Source organism: Coenobita brevimanus, chromosome 84 (assembly GCF_032717465.1).
Source record: "Coenobita brevimanus isolate Jiangsu-jjx chromosome 84, ASM3271746v2, whole genome shotgun sequence".
In the NCBI taxonomy this organism is placed as follows: Eukaryota; Metazoa; Arthropoda; class Malacostraca; order Decapoda; family Coenobitidae; genus Coenobita; species Coenobita brevimanus.
Genome location: NC_137037.1, coordinates 42,134,252 through 42,157,685, shown reverse-complemented (window position 1 = coordinate 42,157,685; position 23,434 = coordinate 42,134,252). Strand labels below are relative to the sequence as shown.

The window sequence follows — 23,434 nt, the reverse complement described above, 5'->3', positions numbered from 1 at the left end:
AATATGAAAAAAATAAAGCTGAGCTCTGTAGCACATATTATGAATCTCCATGAAACCAATGACCAATCCCTGATTAATTGAACCCTTTTCTGAGTGTTGGGGATTCAAAGCTAGGCTACAAGAGTCCAGACTATTTAAAGGCAGGAGGCAAACTTACTTCCCTGGCAGGTATTTTACATAACAGAAAAGCCTGGTCATCTCAGGGATTCAAACCATGCATATGTCATATTCTGACCCCTGACAGGTGCTAACACTAGACCTTGAGGAATTTCTCCTGGGGGGGGGGGGGAGTAACTGAACACTCCTGTTCCTCTAATCTAACCTTACTAGATTGTAATGGGACCTGTGAATGCCTGCATTGCCCGTAGGCAAAGTGGGCATCCTCTGTTTGGCTCAGTGGTAACAAGCCATTTGGAACGTGTGGGCCAGGGATCGAATCCTGGCCAAGACAGTGCAATTAACTTGTTAAGTTTCATTTCAGTATTACATTGGTGGGAGCAGTGGGATGTGAGGCAAGGCTTGGTTGGCAATTTGATGTTGTTCCTTGGTTAGCTGGCAGCATCCTAGTCCTAACATCCCAGGGATGAGCTGTTCGGTGTGGTCTGCAGCATCCCCAAAGTTGGCCTCCAATGCTGCACTTCCATGTGTTTGAAACTCACCAAATTAATCATTGAGGAGAGAAAAGTGGGATGTAATTAGGTCTACAAATGCCCATGTTGCCCGTAGGCAAAGTGGGGATCCTCTGGTTCAGTGGTAATGTGAATGCATTTGGAGCACATGGACCAGGGATCGAATCCCAGCCAGGACAGTGTGATTAATTTGTTAGGTTTTATTTCATTATTACAGTACTGAAGGCTGAAACTACTGAGTACAGTACTGTACAATACTGAAATGAATGGTGATTTTTATATAACAGAGAATTTGACACAGTACCCTGAATATAATGCAAGCACAACACAGTGGATTTATATCAACAATAACTCCCAACCCTTAAAATGCTTGTGATATTGAAAGTGAGTTATACTAAGCATGACTTTAACAAGCATGATGTTTTGACACTTGCACACCTTCTTCAAAAAGAATTGCTTATACTGTACAACACTTTGCACACAAGCATACACACATGGAGTCCTAGGAATGGAATATCAACTTCAGCTGTTTCCTCAGGTTAATTTTTAGTAATAAATGCTACATCAACAAGGCCCTCATTCTCAACTGTTATGGAGCTACAACAACTGATGACTCTTCAAAATTATGAAGAAGACCATTTTCACCCATCAGTAACTAACTCTATAATGGTTCAGAACTGAACCCAGGTTGAGCGACCATCATCCACTCACATGATGAAGTGCTGCCTACTTCTTCCTTAGCCTTTATCATTCTTTTTCTGTGCCTACTCTCCTCTCTTCCTATTTCTCCCATCTTTCCTGTCACTTCCTATTGCTTTTCTTTCCTTTACAGGTGGCTTTACATTGAGTGACAAACCAAATGGTTTCCTGTAAGCCAAGAAACCATTTACAAAGCTGGGTGGTCCCCATATAACCAACCCACACGTGCTCCCTACATGTCAACAAGTGGGTTGGTGGAGGGTTAGTGCCTCTCTCCACAAAACAAACAACTCAAAGTCAAATGGCCACCCTTTACGAGATTATGGCATCTGGCAATAGATAGATAGATAGATAGTCATGTTTAATGAAGCTGCTACAAAGCTGAGTTAAATCTTGCCTCCTGAAATGTTCAATTTACACTGTAATTTTGGCCAAGCACTTGTTTTGTTTGTGCCAAAGTCATGTCCAGGTAATGGCTCCCTCCAGATAATGGACTTCTCCCCTGGCCTCCCCCCCCCCAATACATAGCTTTGAAAGCCGGTGTGACAGGGCACTACAGTATATCGTACTACACTCGTTCCTGTTGCTTAACACTATCTAGTCAAGCAGACCTATAAACCACAGCTATACAATTACCATGGCCAAGCAGACACATCAACCACAAACAAGCAATCACCACTCCAGGGCCATACCTGCAGTGACAAGAAAAAAAACATGAAAAAAATAGCTATGCAAGAAAAATGCAGTGGGCACACAAGACACAATGATAAAATGGAATAAAATCATGGTAAAATAGAATAAAATCATGGTACAGTACACTAAGCTAGAATAAAATCAACGTCAACACACACTATTTGACCAAACTGCATCACTCTTACCCAGGATCTCCCGCTTCACCAAAGTCAGCACTACTCTCTTCCTTTTCCCTGGTGAAGGGGCATCATCACACACCCTAGGATGAGACATGCAAGGAATAGCAAGGCTTGAAGCAGGTAAGGAACAACCACATGCACCACCACAACTGTCTGAGAGCAGCTGTTCACCACACTGTTGTCGCACAGAAACTGAGAAACTCTGAGGGGGATCTCTAGCAGACAGTAGGTGAACAACCCAGCCTGGGTGAACTACCCAGCCAGACAGGGTGGCACTACTGAGCTATTCCCACCCGGCTGGGCAAAAAATCCTGGCGCGGCCATAATTTCCATCCGGACGCATGCATTTTGTTTGGATAAAATGGAAAAATGTACGAATAATGATTTTGAACAGCCAGATAACAGCGTCTGGGTAATGGATGTCCGGATAATAGAGGAATTACTGTATATCATGTATGTCATACTAAGGCTTCACAAATGCTTAGAAAGGGTAAAAACAGCAAATACTGTCCTTTTATCTGTTATGCACACCAGCCTGACTCCCAGCATTTGTATGTCATAATTACATATTGTATTATTAACATAGCATATCAAACCACTTCCTCCATCCATCCATCCATCATCCAATCCTACGTTGCCCCATGAGGAGCGTAGGAGCCCGGGGCTAGGTAGTTGGTCCCGACATTTAAGATGAAAGTGACCAGCCTCATTCATCCCTGAGTGGCATTACATAAGCAATCAACCCCAACCACCCCTTGGACATAAATTTTCACTGGCTCAATCTGATTGGAGCATAATAATTACCCACTAAACCACTTCCTACGGCAAAATATTTATTGGGACACTGTCACTTCTCTCAATAAACAGCATTGAAAAAAATCAGTTACCTTCCTGTCAGTTTTCATTATAAAAGGCATTAGGAAATGTTAATGTCTCATTCTAGCAAAGTGTGTGTGTGTGTGTGTGTGTGTGTGTGTGTAATTCACCGGGTCGGTCAGGATCACTTGATGGTCGTGATCGTCAGCTTTTACCCTCCCGGAAGGGAGCTGAGAGCTCATATAGTCCGATCTAAGGGCAAGGCTGTGACCTTCACACACCCACACACCCGTCCCCTTGCTCTAGGGGGACAGTAACCACCCACTTCGTCAGTGAAACTTTTCGCAACCTGAGCGAGGCGCGAACTCCCGTCTACCAGATGGCAAGCGAGAACGTTACCACTGCACCAGCGAGCGGTGTGTGTGTGTGTGTGTGTGTGTGTGTGTGTGTGTGTGTGTGTTTTAAGTTGCAATGTAATTTACCTATTCATAATAATACTAACTCAGAAAAAATAAGGGCAGTAGATGTCACAGTGAAATGTGATGTCATAACACACGACAGAAAAATGGCAGCCCTAGTTCCACTCCCATTACACCCTTCACGTCTCACCAAGGTCTAGCTGAATTATTGTGATGTGGTTTATTGTGTTTGTAAGTGTTGAGATAGGCCACTGACCCTCAGCGATGCCGTGACAACAACATCGGTGGTGGTGGATGAGGGGAGTATGCCAGGGACATACGCAACATCATCATACCTTTAGGCAGCTTAACTTTTGTTACTTTTACGTTAATGTCATTGTTCTTTAACTGCCATATGTTACACTATTATAGTGATTACATGATGGTGGGTGTCAGTCAAGGTCATTTATGTGGGGTAAAGTGGGCTGAAGGTACAACCGGGACTTCTGGAAAGTGGCCCAATTGAGTTGTGCGAGTATACAGTCATGTAAACATATTGTTTGTGTATGGTGGTTTTGAGTACTGCGGTCCATGTTTAAGCTAAAATTACCTTGTTACACAAGGTTTGAGTATAGTTAGATACATATTAGATATAATTAGTTACAAAGAGAGAACAAGAGGGGAAAAGAGGAAAATCAGAATATTACACAACTTTCTGTAAAATACTTACCAATAATAAAAGTAAGAGAGACATGGTAAATGCCATTAAAAGGGACATGTACAAGGACTAAGAACACCACATAAAAATGTAAATACAATATTTACTTACCTCTGGTGCTGGGAGCAAGTAAATTAATGGTTTAGACAGAGGGAGTAGAACTTATGGTTATATACATCCTGAATGATAATCTATTTCATAACATGACAGTATTTTACATTCATAAATATGAGGATAGTTCTAAATATATAAGCACCTAAATGAATCAAACCTGCATGCCACCCACTACCCATCAGTACATAAACTCTTACACAGCAACTTCACACTCACATATTTCAAAGATATACAGTTTTATTATCACAATTTTATCTTGTAATTCTACTCAATACATATATGAGGAAAATAACATCTTGGTCACCACTGCTTACACACCAAGCAAATTAGAGCCACAATGCATAAAGGTATTGAGTGGCTTTTTATCTCTTTTTATTAACCTCTTAATATTCTAATGATGCGTTTTTGTGTCATTTCAAATCCAACCTCAGATAAAAATATTCACCATAAATTGCATTTATGCGTCATAACAAAGAGACTTGGGCAAGATGTCATAGAATGCTTGCTGTGTGTGTGGCTGGCAGTAGTTTTGTAGTTTTGCATGGTTTACACCAGATTTATATATTTTTTTTTTTTAATCATCATCATCATCCAGACCTCCTTTCCTACCCTATGGCAGGGTGAGGAGTAGCCAAATAGTTTTCTATGGCAAGGTATAAAATTTTTGGTTTTCACCTAACTTCAACTTGTCATTTTGACTTATTTTCTTTGTTTTCCTTTTTTGAACATACTATGATAAAGTACAGCTATTCAGCTTCAAAACAACACCACAACCAGCATCCTATCATAAAAAGTATATTTACACTGACCATTCAAGGAAAGAGATCGTAAAGGAATATGCAGACGTCATAAAAAACTGTGCATCTTTTTCCTTTCACTTTACTGCACAATAAAATACATATAGAGCCAGAATCTATCTATCTATCTATATAAGTGGGGTTGGTGGAGGATTAGTGCCCCTCCCTGTAAAACAATTAACTCTAAGCCCTTGGCCACCCCGTTTGGGATACATGGCATCTGGCAATGAATGAATGAATGAATGAATGAATATATATATATATATATATATATATATATATATATATATATATTGTAAAGGTAATTTATTCTGGTTTTGAATGGTTTAAAAGAGATTTATATATTTTATTTTACTTTTTTTTCCAAATATTTTTCTAAAAAATATTTGGTTTTCACCTAACTTCAACTCATCATCTTGACTTTTTACTTTCTTTGCTTTATTTTTTTTAATGCACTAAGATAAAGTACAATTCAGCTTTAAAATGACCAAAACCAACATCAACATCCTACCATGAAAAATGTATTTACACAAAGCAATCAAAGAAAAATATCGCAGCGCGAAGATGTGGGTCAGCGCGAGAGCACACTGACTCTAGGACAGACAGAATCTGTCCAGCCCAGAAACCTGACAGGGTTTAAGTGGATTCTCAATAATTAAACTTTTATTGTACTGCCTGAAAAGTGATAACTGAAAATCGTATAGGAGCGAGTGTTGCAGATTTAAACTCAAAGACATGGAGGTCCTTGTGCAGTAGCTACCTGGTATTTCTCTCTTTGTGTTTGCTACACAATTCAAAATACAGTACTTCACAATGCTCTACAGTGCTGCCTGCTTCTTTATGCATTATATAAGGATGAATGCATGTTTTCAGAGTTTAATACATTAATCCCTATCCTATCCGGACGCCCACTTTCCGGACACCCCACTTACCGGACATTGTGGACCTGGACCTTCAGATCCCAAAAATGGCCAAAAAAAGAAAAAAATCCCCTCCCAAAATGATTTTTTCCCCTCCCATAATTTTGAATTGCCACCCGGTGCCAAACAGTTGCTTACACCATGGGCCCTTCACCCCTTCTTTCCTCCCCCCTCCCCTGTCAGGGTTGCCATTTGGTATTTTTCATTACCAAATGTGGGCCAATTTGGTAATGAAAAATTTGTTTGGTAATGAATCAGAATAATACATTACCAAACAGATTTTTCACATGTATGAAGATACACAGGATGGAGATTGTGGATTGTCTGCTCTCTCTGATTAATTTGCTACCCTACATAGCGTGAAAATAATCAACATTCTGTTAATTATAAGGAGAGTGATTACATGTATTTCTACTTGTATATATAATACGTAAAGATTAAATGCTAGCTTTACGAATTTGATAATGAAAAGTTAAATTTGGTAATGACAATTGAGGAGTTTGGTAATATGGCTGTTGCGATCTGGCAACTCTGTTTCCCTACCACCAACACTCCAAGTCAGTTACTGCTTAACTTCAATCGCGAGTGGATGCTTATAGAAGTGGATGACAAAAGTGCTCATTTTTTTTTTAATAAACAGTGAATAAACTGCAATACCTCGCCAGTAGACCACACGGGAATTTACAGTGTTGTGCAGTGTTAAGAAATTAGAATTGAGAGTGCAAAGGATTAACTGTGGAGTGTAAACTGGCGGTTTAAACTGGCGTGGAGCAATTAACAATGTGCAGTGTTAACAATTCTTACTCACCATGCAAAGTATTACTGTAAGTGCAGCACAACACTGGATTACTGTACGTGCTTCAAGAGCATTTTCATCACTGCCAAAGCCTTAAGAAGGTGGTCACAGACGTGCTGTAAGTACTCTGGCTGAGGTACAGTCACTTCTAATTCCTCATTCTTTGGTTCCTTTTCATTTATTTTATGCTTTATGTCCATTATTGGTGTGAATAGGGTCTTCAATAGGTTTAAATAGGTGCTATGCATGTCCGGTAGGGAGTTATTTAGGTGGCTTTCAAAGTTAGGCTGGGTTAGGGTCCTAAAGTACCAGTCCAGCAGGCAGGTGCCCACTTTACGGACATGCCTTTGGCTCTATTACATCGGATAGTGGAGGGATTACTGTATTACAAAAATTGCATGCTAGCCTCCAAAAAATTAGTGGAAAATAATCATCTTTGGAGCAGTCTTACATGCTACCCCTTCTGTCTGGCACACATTAATATAACGCACAAATAACCACTTATCATTATTATAATAAACTCACAAAACTAAGCAACAGGGAAGATAAAATATACAAAAGACTTTAAATCCAAACATAACACTGATGAAATATACTCACTGTAACATAACACTGATGAAATATACTCACTGTGGTTTTAAACGTCACTTTTTTCCTATACAAGTACAGTATACATGTAATCCCCTCATCAGTATGTAGTTAAATGAATGGAAATAGGTATAGGGACTGCACTTTTCTAGTTGAACTTATCATGCCTTCTTATCATCTGCTTGTAACCCTGCAAAGATCTCATTTGTCTGCTGGGTGACACGGATGAAAGTGGTGCGCTTGGGAAGTTCCTTGAGCTTTCCTGCTCCAGTGTAGGTGCAAGCTGATCGCAGGCCACCCAGAATGTCTAGGATGGTGGCATTGACATCACCCTTGTAGAGGATCTCCACAGACTTCCCCTCACTGGCTCTGTGTGACATCACAAAATTATAGTGAGATTAATAAAATGTTAATGATTTCAGTCGGTAGTATTTCTCTTATCAGTGCAGCAGAGAAAAAACAGAACTAAAGAAAACCATCATCTACTACTTACCACTGTTTTTGTACTTTATTATCCTGGCCCATTCCCTACTATTTCAAGGGAAGAGTATATCAAGACAATTGTTCTATTTCCCTGGGAACATCTGGTTTTACTTCATTTATAAAGGCTATAATATCCTTGCATGCACCATCCTTAGTTACCTAATTGCAGGCCTCCACACTGCTCAATCTCTGGCAGCCTCCGTATTCAGTCCCTTATCCCTAAGGTCACACTCAATTACCTCGTCCCAGGTCTTTTTTAGTCTGTCCCTTGCCACCCTACCCTTGATATACACACCTCCCCCCTTCCACACCCAATGGACATCCTTCATACTCTTAACATGCCCAAATCACCTCAATCTACTCTTCTTCATAACAACAATACATTACAGCTCCATTTTTCCTCTCAACTCTACAACCACAATCCTAGCCTGCCCAGACCTCACATACGTTGTACAAGGACACACTACACATCAAGGTGGTTCAAAGTAATATGGTAATATATGAAGTTACATGAACTGTTCCAGCACATATCTAGCTTTTGTCCACCATGGTTCACTTACTTATGTGTGAAATCTGAGCTTGACTGGAGTATATTTAGAGCCTGCCCCATACTTAACATTGTTTTTCTTTTCAGAAGTGCTTACAGCAACATCTTGTTTGAGATCTGCATCTGAAAACTGGCTCCTTGGAAAACCAAACTCTCTGCTATCGACAGAACGACATGCCCATGGACTGAACCACCACCTGGCAGATGGCAGAGCCCTAACAGCCAGTTAAAAGCTGGCCTGTGAAGCAATTGTCTCTGCATGGAAGTACTCCAGAATTCCTCCCAAACAAATAGATTTGTATGTCAGGAAAATGTCAAAGCTACAAGAAAGGTATCTAGCCCTCAAAAAGCACCAAACTTAACAATGAAAAGTGACAGAATGACCACCAAACTTCAAAGACTGAGTTATTCCAGTGACAAAGGAAAAGATGGTCCTCCTTGACACCTAAGGATCAAGGATGATGTGGGAGAGCTGAGGTTGGAGACCTTGTAACAAAAAGGACCAGTTCCTTATTGGATGTCTTTCTGGAAGGCGGAAAAGCAAAACCCCAATCCTTCCTGGTAAAATCCCCCTCGCAGTGTATGGATGAATGTTGTTTCAACCAACTTCAGGATCAGGCCTCTTGGATAAAAGTTGTAAAGGACATGGAGGAGGCTGTAGCATGGGCCGAACAGGGTGGTACTCCCAAGGGGAATGGGAATGCTGGTGATAGGCACAGCTGGAGCTCCTGTTTCACTAGCTATCTAATCATTCCCCTCTGCTGACCTTTTCAGTGTGACAGTAACATGGAGCGTAGATCAGCATACTCTACCAAACATTTCGTCTACCTATCTTATGCACTATACCACATGCGCTTTACATTTCACACAATGTATCCCACTATGTTACAGCAGTTGGCACCAGCAAGGGCATGCGGCCAGAAGACTTGGCCCCCGCTACCTAGTGGTAGACTTTTTTGGGGGGAGGGGGCGTGACGGGGGTTCCGCCGGCATAGATCATGGGTCCAGGGCGAGATAGGGCTCAAACCTATGCTAGAGGGTACAGGACATTGAGGTTCCCAGGCTGCCATTTCCCCCCAATACAGAGGGGGCCCGAACCTGGGAGCAGCATCCCAGGAGGCTGCCCTATCAGTGGGTGTATAATGGTGGGACAGTTGCAGTGCCAAGATGTGCTTGGAGGATGTCCCTGCAGCTGTCCTGGCAGGGTGCCCCAAGGTCAATATCACAGCCACTGGTAAGCTGGTGGGCTAGAGGTTCCAGATCCATTGCCTGGACCTGGGACTGTGCAGTGAGTAGGGCCTGTAGTATGTCTACCCCCTTTATTATTACCAACTATGACTAAATACAAGAATAAGCTTCAAAGCAAGCCTGAGGACATTAAATTGCCCAGGGTGATGAGGGTGGGTTCATGGAATGTTGGAAGTTTGAGGGGAAGAGCGGGGGAAGTCGCTGAGGTATTCAGTAGGAGGTGGGTGGATGTGGCATGTTTGCAGGAAGTCTGGTACAGGGGTGGATCAACCAGAAAGATTGTTGGGAAGGATTGCAACTATAAGTTGCTTTGGGAGGCAGAGACAGACAGATATGGGGGTGTGGGTGTGTTGGTTGCGGAGAAATGGATGGAATATGTTATGAATGTTATGACAGTAAGCGACACGATACTGGTAGTGAAAATATTGTTAGGTGGAATGATGATTGCAATTATATCGGCATATGCACCAAAGGCAGGCCTGGATGAGGTAGAGACGGATAGATTTTGGGATGAATTAATACGTGTAGTAGGTGGTATGGGGGATGATGAGATAGGGGTTTTGGGAGGTGACTAAAATGGTCATGTAGGTGGAGCAGCTCAAGGTAATGAAGGAGTACATGGGGATAAGCATATGGTATAGGGAATACAGAAGGGGAAAGGATACTTGAGTTTGGAGAGGCAATGAACATGATTGTGTGCAACACACATTTTAGGAAAAAAGACAGTTGGTTAATTACGTACGAGTGTGGGGGAAATAGCAGTCAGATAGATTATTTTCTGGTCAAGAGGGCAGATAGGAGGTTAGTGAAGGATGTTAAAGTTATAGGAAGCGAGATGTGTGTGCAGCAGCACAAACTATTGCTTTGTGATGAGGTGCTTAAAGAACGAGGGATGAAAAAGAGGACTTATGTACACTCGCACCAGAAAGTATCGGTGCACTGTGGGTCCGATGCCATCCAGAATGATTCGACCATGCAGCAGTGACAGCCCGTTAAAACCTGTATATATTATAATATTTACGGCCATTTCCTCCCCATTATGAAGGACACAAGGGTTATATCTGAAAGAGCAGTCATCTACTGTCTGGCATGCCTGCGTGTGGGAGGACAGAACCGCAATTTCCAGTTCCCTTTGTTCCGTGTGTCATAGTATTTAACACATATTCTGCATCGATACTTTCTGGTGCGAGTGTACCTAGGAGGAAAATATGGATACTGGAAAACCAAGCAGTAAGGAATGCCTTCTATAGCGACATGAGGAAAGTGGTGACTGAACAGGAAGCCATTGACAGAGGTGTTAATGAACAGTACAGATTAACAACCTCTTGAGAGTTACTGATGTAATATGCGGTTGGACAAGAGGCCCACCAAGACATAAAGTAACTTGGTGGTGGGATGAGGGTGTAGATGCTGCAGTTAGGGAGAAAAGAAGGCTTTTCCACGGATGGAAGAAGGGTGGTAACAAGGAGGAATACTTGGCTGCCAAGTGTATGGCTGGGGCTAGAAGACAGGTACAGTAATCCCGCATTTTTTGCGGATTTTTTGTCTACGGTTTTGCCCTCTCGCGGATTTTCTTAGCATTAATAAGTTCAACAAAAATATCCTTGAATATACAGAAAAAAAAAAAAATTGAAATTCCCGCAGCTTCCAATTGTAGCGCGGTAAACTCACGCCACCCTCTGTCCCTTTCCCGTGGCCCCCCTGCCAGTGTTACCATATCTAGCATAATTTTATTCTTTTAGCATAATTTTGATCAAATTTTCAAGTCTGGAATATTTTGTAGCATATTAGAAGTTTTAGAATCATTCTAGCATAATTTAGAATGGAATGGAATATTTTTAGAATAATTTTATAAAAGCTACAAATCAGAGAGAGAGAGAGAGAGAGAGAGAGAGAGAGAGACAAATAAGGTAAGAAGATGTTTGAATAGTTGGTTACTTTCAGTTTGGGCTTGGTTGGGTTGGATTAGGTTAGGTTAGGTTAGGTTGGATTAGGTTAGGTTAGGTTAGGTTGGATTAGGTTAGGTTAGGTTTTAGGTTTGGTTCGGTTAGGTTAGGATAAGTTTGAGCTTTGTACTTTACCCATGAAACCTAGGTTTTTCCGATGGATTTTGGTATGATTCATTCGATTTTCAGCTTCATTTCAGTCGGAAATGACCATTTTCTGTGTTCCCCCCCTCCCTATAACCTCCGATTCCCCAAAGATCCCTCATTATTTCAGGGGAATGGGGGGGGGGCCATATCTCAAAATCTGGTTATTTCCGACGGAAATAATGCTCAAAATCGAACAAATCACATCAAAATCCATCAGAAAAACATAAGTTTCGTGGGAAAAAGCAGTATGGGTAGATACCGATATTTATCCTCTTACTGTATGTAGGTTCATTTTAATATTTTCATAGTAAACAATACATAATTAATATGTTGCACGAATATGTATAGAATTTTATCATTTAGCTTCAAGTTAGCATAATTCATTTTTTACTTGGAACAAACATGCTCAATCTAGCATAATATTTTCATTGCCCTAGCATAATTGCGTTGTTTGGATATGGCAACACTGCTCTCTGCCCCACATTCTTCAGTCCACGCCTGACTGCCTTAAGTGGCTGTTGTGGTTGTAACCACACTATGATATGAGCCTCTTGCCTCCCACTTGCTTTCCACATGGCCCCAGGACGTAAGCCAGCCTCACCAAAGGCTAATAATACAATTAGTAAGAACTCCAAAGTGACAAAACGATCAAGTTATGACCTTAGCAGAGAAAATTGTGTTACTGGACAAGCTAAGAAACGACCGTGCGAGTGTTTGCTATCACCAGTTAATGCATCTTTTTATTTTGTACTGTTTTGTTAATAAATGTGTAAATAATTGTGTATTACAGTACGGTGTTTACGTTTTTCCTTCATAATGGAGTATGTGCTTTCAATCTTGTAAGAAGGTATTTCGGGATGAGTATGGAGGTTTCGGGACAATTCGCAGTTACAACAAACACAAAACAATTCGCCTTCATTAATGAAGATAGCTATGGGTGACGCTAGAATATAATTCAAAGGCAACTACAGCGAGGAAGAAACAAGTTAATTATTGACTAAAGGTGCAACTAATAAATAATATCCAGAACCTACGCTACTGAACATAGACTTTGCTGGATCCCCCTGAAATATAGTTATTAAAGTATTGATTAATTAATAATAAGTATATTGATGAAAGTATTGATTAGTATATTTACAGAATGGCGGGGAATCGTCCAGGGTGCGAATTGTTCTGAAGGGGAATCGTCCATGTTTTGACGGGGAATTGTCTGACGGCGAATTGTCTCACAATCAGTATGGACATGGACTGTGTGATGGGCAGCATGGTGGACACAAGTGCAAGTTTTCAATTGTTAATACAGTATTCGCGGAATTGACTTTTCGCGGGGGTTACAAGAACATAACTACCGCGAAATATGCAGGATTACTGTATACAGGGCAAAGTCTGAGTCACAAACTCTTTTACTTGATAACGTAAATTATGGGGAAAGGAAAAATATGATACTTAAGGTGGCAAATCAGATGAAGAGGGATAATCGAGATATTATAGGTGAGCAGTGTGTGAAGAATGATAAAGGAAGGGTAGTGGTAAACAGTGGGGATATTAAAGACGCATGGAGACAGCATTATAGCTGGTTGTTGAATGAGGAGTTTGTCTGGGATAGGGAAGGTTTGGAGCCAGCAGATCCAATGTTTGGCCCTTGGTGCTGCTGTTGTGAGTGAGGCAATAGGCAGGATGCAGGTGGGGAAGACAGTAAGTATGTCTGGGTTGACTGCCGAAATGTTGAAGACCTCAGGAAATATAGGGGTGAGGTTAGTCACTGACCTGATAAATATGATTATGAGTGTGTTGTCCCAGATGATTGGTTGAAGAGTGTAAATGTGTACAAAGGGAAGGGTAATGCCCTGGAAAGAGAAAATTATAGAGGTATAAAGCTTTCTGATCAGATAACGAAGGTAACGGAGAGAGTTCTAAAAGGTATGATTAGAGATAGAGTGAATATTGATGAGATGCAGTTTGGGTTTATGCCAGGCAGGGGGACCATTGATGCCATATTCATTGTTCGACAGCTTCAGGAAAAATATATTGGGAAGAAAAGTGATCTGTACTTTGTTTTTGTTGATTTGGAAAAGGCCTTTGACAGAGTCCCTAGAGTGGTGGTGAAGTGGGAAATGAGAAAGCTTGGCTAGGAGGAATGGCTGGTTAGGGTGGTTATGGCTATGTATGTGGGTGCTCTACTGGATAACCCCTAAAATGTGGGTCGTCGCGTTTGCGACGCTCGCCAAAAAGGACATAACGGCGGAGCATCGCATTTGCAATTCGAGTTAATTTTGAATAAACGCGGGCAAGGATGTTCCAGCTGGTATTGTCTATCAGTACCACCACCCTCTAGCTACAATTAGCATACTTTACCTTTGTACTACTGACCTCAGTTGTTGCCAAGTATCGCGTTTCCCCCCCCCCCCACAGCCCGGCCAGCCTGGCTGTGATACATGGCAGCGCTCTGACTGCTCAGAACTTTAAATCTGTGCTCTCCTCTCACAAGCAGTTTATGCTAATAGGAAACACTTGTTTCCCCAGTTGTCACACTCGCTTTTTTTCGCACGGTTTGCCCCTGTTCAGCGTCAGTTAATCGCAGGCTTTCAAAGTGACATTATGGCGAGTTCTAGCTCTTCTGAGTCAGAGCGAGTGGCCGACAGGAACGAAAATAAAGTGACAGGCGTAAGGCAGAATAAAAAGCGCGCTGCGGTGATCTTTTGGGAAGTGATATGATTGAAAATAATGTAGTATACGTGTTTTTAGCTGTGAAAATGGAAATGTATGTTGAGTGACGGGAAGACCACTGCCACGCTGCATGTCGGCTGTACGCTTCGTTGATTTTAGCCTTATTTTCAGTGCTTATTGTACAAATACGGATTCCAAACTACCTGTACGTTGTAGTATAAAGTTTACTGTGACAGAATGAGGCTGTGGTAGAGGGGAAACCGGGTTGCTGGAGGTGTGAAAGTGAAGATTTTGTTACCCAACTTTGCAAGTCTCCACAAGTCCTTGGGTAGTCCACGAAGGCTCAACACCTGTCTCTGGAGAAAGCTGAATGTAAGTACTATCTGCCATACCAAGTATAATGTTCTAGGGTTAATCTCTGATTTTTGGCTAATATTTTCCTACAGGTACTCAGACCGCGATCGAACGCCGCCACGCGGGGGGGGTCGGCTGTCCATTGGCCGCGCATTAGGGGTTAAAGGATTCAACAGTAGAGAGGTGTCTTATGGACAATGGCAATCTGTTATATAATCTAGGGGCTCTATACGCAAAAGAACGATCAGAGAAAGATGACTGGTGAATGGCTCCTGGCTCATCAAGAAGCAAGGAATCATCGTCACCGCGTAACATCACACCCGGGCGTGCCGATGGGAGTTTTAACAATTCAGCAAGATACTTCGGTTCACCAAACTTAAGAACCTTGAATGTAATAAGACACAGTTTAAATTCAATTCTAGCCTTTACTTGTAACCAATGCAACTTGTGGCTCAATCGGTAGAGAGGTGCCTTGCGGTTCTACCAGACCCAGGTTCAAATCCCCGCTGGGGCAGGGAACAGTTTAAGGATTTGAATTTCATGTAAAAGCAGACTTTACCGATCTACCAGACCTACTGACATGTCGTAAAAATATCCCTGCTAATACCAATACACCATTCCTGTATGAGACAGCCCTAGCATTTATTCACTATGGACGGTGGGTGTTAGCGCCGAAGTGGTGACATGTGGAGGTGTATATGTAGGAGGACTACTGGTCCTTGGGAGCAGGCTGTGAAGCCTATGCCCAGAGTCGAGCACATTAAAAAAAAAAAAAAAAAAAAAAAAAAAAATCAGAAACAGGGTAGTTGAGGTTCTTGGGGGGGAGACCAAAAATAAGCCGTGCCGCCCTGTTCAACACAGACTGAACTTTTGTTAGTATATTATTTGGAAGACCAACCCACAGTGAATTACAATAATCAACACGAGACAAGACCACTGCAAGGACCAATGTTAAGAGGCATCGTCTATTCAGGAATTTTCTCACGGAGTACAGATTTCTGATATGCAAGTTACACCCTCTTACAACCTGATTAATATGTTCTTTGTAATTTAACTTGGAATTAAAATAAACACACAGATTTCAAACAGAACTGACTGGATGAAGCTGTGACACTCCAATGTTCAAAGCCAGGGCATTGTCAGTGTCATGACCCCTTCCGTTTCCTCTGATGATGATGATGATCTCAGTTTTACCATCATTCAGCTTAAGTTTCCTCTTAGCCAACCAAATCTTAATATCAGACATTAGAGATTCAAACTTTGTCTTAGTATCGTTGATATTTGACATCTTAACATACAGATGGGTGTCATCAGCATAAAAATGATAGGACACATCATGAGCATAAAGTAGAGACAATAAACTACTTGTGTAGATAGTAAATAGAATTGGGCCCAAAACTCATCCTTGAGGGACTCCAAATAAAAGGGGGGCAGAATCAGAGCTAACATAATCAACAACCACTCTCTGAGATCTGTACGACAGATACGACTTGAGGAGCAAAAGGGCACTATCACAAACGCCATAAAAATACAGACCGTCCAACAATAGTTTATGATCTACTGTATCAAAAGCTGCAGATAGATCCAACAGAACTAGGAGAGAGGACATCCCACTACAAGTGTTTGCCACCAAGTCACTCTGAATCCTTGTTAGTGCAGTTTCAGTTGAATGGTATTTTCTTATGCTGATTGAACAACAGGAACAACTCTGTTGTGTTCCAGTAATGGTACGAGTTGACCAAGTATGGCCCACTCAATAATCTTGGAAAAAAAGACAGGTTAGAGATGGGATGATAATTTGTCGTGCTCTCGACATCAAGGCCGGGTTTCTTAATTTGGGGCCTAACCAAAGCACGTTTCTCAGACTGCACAAAATTACTTTCTAAGAAGCATCTATTTATTATGTTGCAGATAAAGTCTGCAGCGTGCTCATACACATAAGGTAGTTGTGACATGTTACATGGATCGAGCGAGCAAAATGTTTTATTAAGTTCTCTGATGTAACATTTGACTTTGTTTACATCCGGCGGATGAAATGTTGAAAGCAAATGATCCCCGGTGCACCGTGGCTGGAAGTCAACTGAGTACGCTTCACTAGGAGAACTGCAGTCTAAATCACTTCTTATCCGAGATATCTTACTAGTAAAAAATGAAGCAAAATCAGAAGCCAATTGGGTATCAGATACAGAAGCTGGATGACAATTACATTCCTCCGACCAACCAAATTGTTCACAACTGCAGACAGTTTTTTTTTTATCACCACCACATGAATCAACTTTACTTTGATAATACCTAGCCTTTTGGGCTTTTACAGCGTGAACAACTGCTCTTCCCGCAAAAACATAGCGCAAACGAGTCACTTTCGTCCGCTGCAAGCGCCACTCACATTCTGCCCTTCTACGTTGTCTATGGAAAGAATTAATGGATGGACCATACCACGGAGAATCATCAAGTACAGTGATTGTTTTTACTACCTCAGGACAATAATGGTCAAAAACTGACCTAAGCTCGTTGTTGTAAATATCAACCAATTCATCAGAAGAAAGACTGGAAGAATCGATGGAGTTTAAACATTGATCAATATCAAGACACATCAACTGGCGGTCAACATTCCTGTAATTTCTGAACCTGATGACATTTTATATGAAGGGGATTTCGGGACATCAAAACTAAGAGTGATCAGAGCATGATCAGAGATGAGGGGGTCAAATGAGTCAACCTCCACATCTGATACGCGCCTGCAACCAAAAGGGGACAAGATCAAGTCAAGGACATGTCCTGAGACATGAGTTGGATTACTAACATGATTGAAAAAATTGTTCTGGGTGATCAACTCATGGAATTCTGAAGAAAATGGTTTTGACTCTGGACTGTCAACCCAATAACTGAAATCACCACAAACAAGAAGTCCTCCAGGCTTAAGAGAAAACCCTTCAAGAAACTGCCCAAACTCCTCCATAAAACCTCGATCTCTGCCCGGATGACCTGGTCGATAGACAATTGCAATTCTAATGGAAATTTATTAATACTTCCATAAATTCAAATGAGGACGGGGTCAGGTCTGAGTCAATGAGAGAAACATTTGCAAGTGCTGCCGAGTAGATGAGTGCTAAGCCTCCTCCCGGATAGTCAGCAGCAGGCCTGGGAATACTAATAATAGAATGTGTCTTAGGCACAGCATTACGAAAAATATTGATATCAGACTCATACAACCAGGTTTCAGTCAAGCACAAAATGTCAAGCTCGTGCTAATTTAGAGTATTATTAACATAGTCTATCTTATTACGGATAGAACGAATATTTAAAAGACCCATCCTTAACTGGTTCAAGAGGGACGTAGTCAGTTTTTTGAATGGTCAAAATTGGTGTTTTCAATCAATCTATTCCTATGAGAAATCATAACTGGACAGTCTCTACTTGATGCAAAATGGGCAACTGACTGTAAATTTGAATTAGCATCTTGGTGTCTTAAAGAAGAGCAGTTAATGCATTTGGGAGAATTTCTGTTACTACAATCCTTAGATTTATGGGTTCCAGCACAAAAGACGCATTTAGGTTCATCATTTTTCCTAGAACATCTCTCAAATGTATGACCAAAGCCTTGACAGTGATGACACTGTGTAACTTAGAATCTATCGAAAGCACGGCATCTTGTAAGATCCACATAGATGTAACTGCCCTGTTCTACAATGGAGGATCTCATCTCTGGCGACATCTTCAAGACAGCAGTTTTGGTGTCATTCCTTGTTCTTATGAAGAGAAGGTTGAGGGTACAATCTTGATCAACGAGCATCTAAATTTTATTGTTTTTCCTCAGAATGTTTGGGATGATGTCAGAGTCACCCAAGGAAGAGGAAAGGCCTGTCACAGTCATTTTAGGCAACATTTTCTTTGGCTCTAACATGCAAAAAGTGCCCTCAGAGCCAAAATGATAAATCAGCACCCCAGTTCCCTTGCCTTTGGCCTCAGCTGATGGAAACTTCATTACCAACCCACCGGCCTTGGTCTTCAGACAGCTATCAACCGGTACCGAGTTAAGTACACCTCTGATGCCTACTGGTCCCATCTGATTTATCAGGGCATCAGCGCCACTCTTTGGTTTCACAATCAGTACATGCTGAGTATGAATGGCTTTTTTCTGGCCATGAGCACTGATCTCAATCACGCCCCCAGGCAGATCCTTCCCTTCCCCCACGAGAGACCCGCGAACAGCACCCACAAATGACTTGGCCTGATATTGCGTGACTGCCATAGGTGATGAGAACTTGGTCTCTAGTGCCTCCAGTCTATTTGAAATGTCTCTAATTGCCTGAAAGATTGGCCCAATAACTTTATCTTCAAACTCCTTCTTGGTACTACTTCCTCTACAAGCCAAGACCTCGTCCACTGGTGCAACACATTGGCTACACAGCCAGCGAAAGCCCAGCCGGTGGCTCTTCTTCATAAATGGATAGTCGCCAGCGTCCAAATTTTCACAAGCTATATGAACCCACTCACTGCAGTAGGCGCACTTCAGTGCTTGTGCACTTTTTGCTACAGACCTACTGCAGCAAGGGCACCGGTGTTGTTTGCTCATGGTAAAGGAGAACAAAAAACAAAAACTGACAACAACAGCAAAAAGTATATACAATACAACCCGGGATAAACCTGGGTAGTGCTGCCCCCGTTTGTGTCACCCTAATTTAGGAGGAAAAAAAAAATGAAAAAACACAAAGAACAGAAATGGAAAAAACCAGGGTGTCTGTGAGGTCACCACGAGCAGGTGGGGTACAACTTGACTACCCTTCTAGGAAAGGTAACCCAAACCGAGGTGCCACAAAAGTGCTGAGATGGTATTGACAACTTTTCCCAATTCAAGCTTTACAGCAGCAGCAAATACTGTACGTCACTTAGGCAAGACCTCATTGGTTACAATACTGCCACAAAAGATTTTAAAGGAACTTAACCCTTTTGTTTATCGGTGACTCCCTGTATTGTATATCCCTTCCAACCAATCAGAACTAAATGCTCAATATGCAGGAGGAAGGGAGGGGAGGAAAAAATGGGGTAGGAGTGCATGGAAAATGGGAGTCACGCCACCTGGAAGGGTAATTTTTTTCAACTTTGACGGGCTATAGTTTATGAACCAGTTGGTCTAAAATGCTCTGGTTTGTGGGATAAGGTGTGTAAATTCAAGCCTTAAACCTTGGGCATAACGCTTTTTACTTTATGAGTAAAAAAATCGGCTCCATATACAGATTTTCATGCCGGTATGGTCGATCAAATTGCGTATCGTAGAGGTTAAACCCTCTTTTCACAAACCTCCATCAAATGTTGTCTTTATCAAACTCTGAGTCAATTAAACAACATTTTCATAAATAGTAACAAAACAGGGGTAGGTACACTGTATAAATAGGGGTGGGCACACTGTATATGATAGATACATGTAACCAACTAACCTATGGCATCAGTCTAGCTCTTCCCAGCAGTGTGTAAACACATCACCACTGCTCCCTCACTTATCTACTGAATTTCACTGTTTTGCTGTACTGTAATTCATCACTGATCTAAAGTTTTCGTGATTTATAGTACACATGCAAGCCTACAATACCAAGGTGCAAAGTATTCTGGCAATATAATGAACTGCCATAGGGTGGGAAAGGAGGTCCAGATGATCATGATGATGATGACTGTAGGTACACCAAACCCTCAATTCTACATATTTTTATTTACTGTACAGCACATTCATCTCTTCGTCATTCAATCCTTTATTGTCTCATTAGGAGTATAGTTCAGACAATAAAAACAAAGAGTGACCAGCAAGAGTTGAGCAATAAACCCTAACCATCCCTTGGATTTGGACCTTTATGAGCCACATCCAACTGGAGTTCCTTAACTCACCTGACCATCAGGTATGTACACCCACCACAAATTGACTTAAGATCTACACACAGGATTGCTATGGGAGAGTTGTCTGCCTTTGTTTGTGTTTCCATCTCTACCAAGTGAATTTTGGGGGCAAGAAGTAACTGGCAACTCCTCTGGTGTTGGCAGGAGGTAGTGGAACACTCAGTACATCAGTGCTTGCCCATATGCGAGAGTTGGAGTATATGTTCCCGTCACTCCGAGCTTGCACCTCTCTCATTTTTCTTATGCATTAGTTTGCCCTGCTTTTTTCCTAGAGTTGAGTTGTCATGCCTGAAAAGTGCTGCCCAAGGGATGAGAGGGTCTGTATCATTGCATGAAGGCAGGATAATGTTCCTTTCAACACAATTTGTGAACATACTTGATGCGCAAAGTCGACTGTCACGAAGATTCTTGCTGCAGCACGCAGCTTGCCACCTGATGTTGTACCAGAGCACAAGCACGGCGATGGAAAGACGACAACGACTTCCAGAGGTACAGATACACTTCTGAAGAGGGAAGTAACAAGAATCCTCGACTGACAGAAGCAGAATTGAAGAGAATGCATCCCCAGCTGTTACGTCTCCATTTGAACTATCCAGCACCGCTTGCAGAAGGAGCTGGCTATGCCAAACAGCACCGCAGCCAAGAAACCGCTGCTCACTGACCACATGAAGAAGCAACGCATTCAGTTTGCCAAGAAGTATGCACTCTGGACATCGGATAAGTGGAGAAAAGTTATGTTTTCCGATGAAAGCACATTTCAAGTGTTACAGGTGCATTCTGCCAAAGGTTCGTTGCCCTGCCTCCTGTAGTCGATATGACCCTGCTTTCACGGTGCTGAATGTTAAGCACCGACTATCAGTAATGATATGAGGGTGTTTCTCAGGTGAAATAGGAAGGGGAGGCCTCTACTTTTTTCCTAAGAACTTGATGATGAATGGTGGCTGGTATATTCAAGTTCTGAAAGATCATTTGTTAGACTTTTTTGCTATTCGTAGGTGCAACTTTTTCATGCATGATTCAGTTCCATGTCATAAGTCAAGAAAGGTGACAAAAAGGCTTCAGGATAATTGGACTGAGGTCCTCAACTGGCCTGGTAACAGTCCGGATCTAAATCGGATGGAACACTGCTGGGCAAAAATGAAGAAAATCGTGGCAAAGAAGAAGACACCCAATCTGGACAACCTGAAGACTGAACTGACAAATGTTTGGTGCAAAGAAATGTCCTAAGATTACTTTAGAGATCTAAGTGATTCCATGCCAAAATGCATACAACTGGTCCTGGAAAACAAGGGAAACATGATTTCATATTAATGCATGGCATTTCATGAACAAACATTGTGACATACTATGATTTCTTTGTTTTTTAATACAGTGTGGGGGGAGGTCCTAAGTCAATTTGCAGGTAGCTGTACTGTATGTGTTGGCTATGTGAATACCAGTCAACACAATTACTGTAATGGTTTTCTGGATTACAGGAAACATTTGGCTTGCCCCTAAGTGTAAAGCCAGTTGAAGCTTGCACTATACTAAGTGGATGGTTCGTGATTAAACCTACCTGTTCCACTTATAAATTTTCTATTTACACAACCAATCCAAATGCGACCCGTTAGCCACACACATAGCACTGCCACCATGAACATGGACTGATATTAGTGGAAAATACAGAATGGTTTCAAATAGGCTGTGTAGTGACACCACTGCACAAAAGCCTTCCAACAGTTCTCCACATTACCCTACCTTTAAGAGTTTTGGTAGTAGTTTAACACAGGTCTAACAAATGTCACTGATGCTTAGGACAGAGTTTCTGCTGAGAATAACAAGCACGGATGTCTCTTAAAGTCTCTGCTACATAAATTAAAAGCAAAATTCCCAAGCTATAGAATATATGACAGTGTGAATTCCTGGTACTGCTCCAAAAAAAATATATGACAAAAAAAATAAGACAAAGAAAACATTACAGTATGGACTTCCAATATCAAACTCATACATAATGAAAGCAGCTACATCTATCCACCATCTTAGGTCATTTTTCTGTCTTTTATCCAGGGTGGGCAAGGCATATGATTGTATCACTAAAACTGAGAGCATGAAGAGGTAGTTATGCGTCCAATACTGTATTTGACAGTCATTTTGTATAATCCATGATATGAGTAGGGTTTTTCTGGCTCCTCTACCCCACAACTAAATGCACTCTGCACTGTGGTATACAGGCTAACCACATCTTACTTTCACAGTTGTATCTTGAATGACGGCTGGAAATTAGGGACCTGCCTTCTCCTTTCTGCTTTCAGTTTTAATAATATGGCCCGCACATGCCTCTGCAGTCCATCATATAATCCTGACCCACCTCACATATATACTTCTCAGTCCTGTCCCTCATCTGAATGGCTTGACTCCTACCTGTATTCTGCAACACCTCCAGAATATTTCTGCATCGCAGTCGCTGAAGACATACCATAAAACTGCTTCATTTTACGGCCATTGCATTCAATAATGTCTCCTCCAGACTGGTCATGGCCTGCTAGCATTCCACCCATCATCACAAAGTCTGCACCAGCACCAAATGCCTTGGCAATGTCACCAGGACATGTACAACCTCCATCCTAAAGGATAATTTGTGTTATTATAATTCCAGTACTTTTCTTAAACTACCAGTATACAGTACCAATTTATTTTAAACATGACTACAACATTAAGTAATAAACTACAGTAGCCATTCTTTATCCCTTGACCATGACAGGTCACTCATATGAAGAAAAAAAAATTATAACCCACAATTTACTTTCCCTCATGAGAAGGTTGTGTA

The 23,434-nt window shown here is 41.6% G+C and overlaps 1 protein-coding gene across 1 annotated transcript in view; it reads right to left on the bottom strand.

Moving 5' to 3' along the window:
• Positions 1-1,855: 1,855 nt before the first annotated feature.
• Positions 1,856-23,434, bottom strand: part of LOC145410060 (GMP reductase 2-like) — a 104,609-nt gene continuing 83,030 nt past the window's right edge. The window contains exons 6-7 of the mRNA XM_080280276.1: positions 23,029-23,231; positions 1,856-7,716 (exon numbers count right to left, since the gene is read on the bottom strand). Of these exons, the coding sequence (XP_080136402.1) occupies positions 7,509-7,716; positions 23,029-23,231 (411 nt within the window). The 3' untranslated portion in view covers positions 1,856-7,508. The remainder of the gene's footprint in view (positions 7,717-23,028; positions 23,232-23,434) is intronic.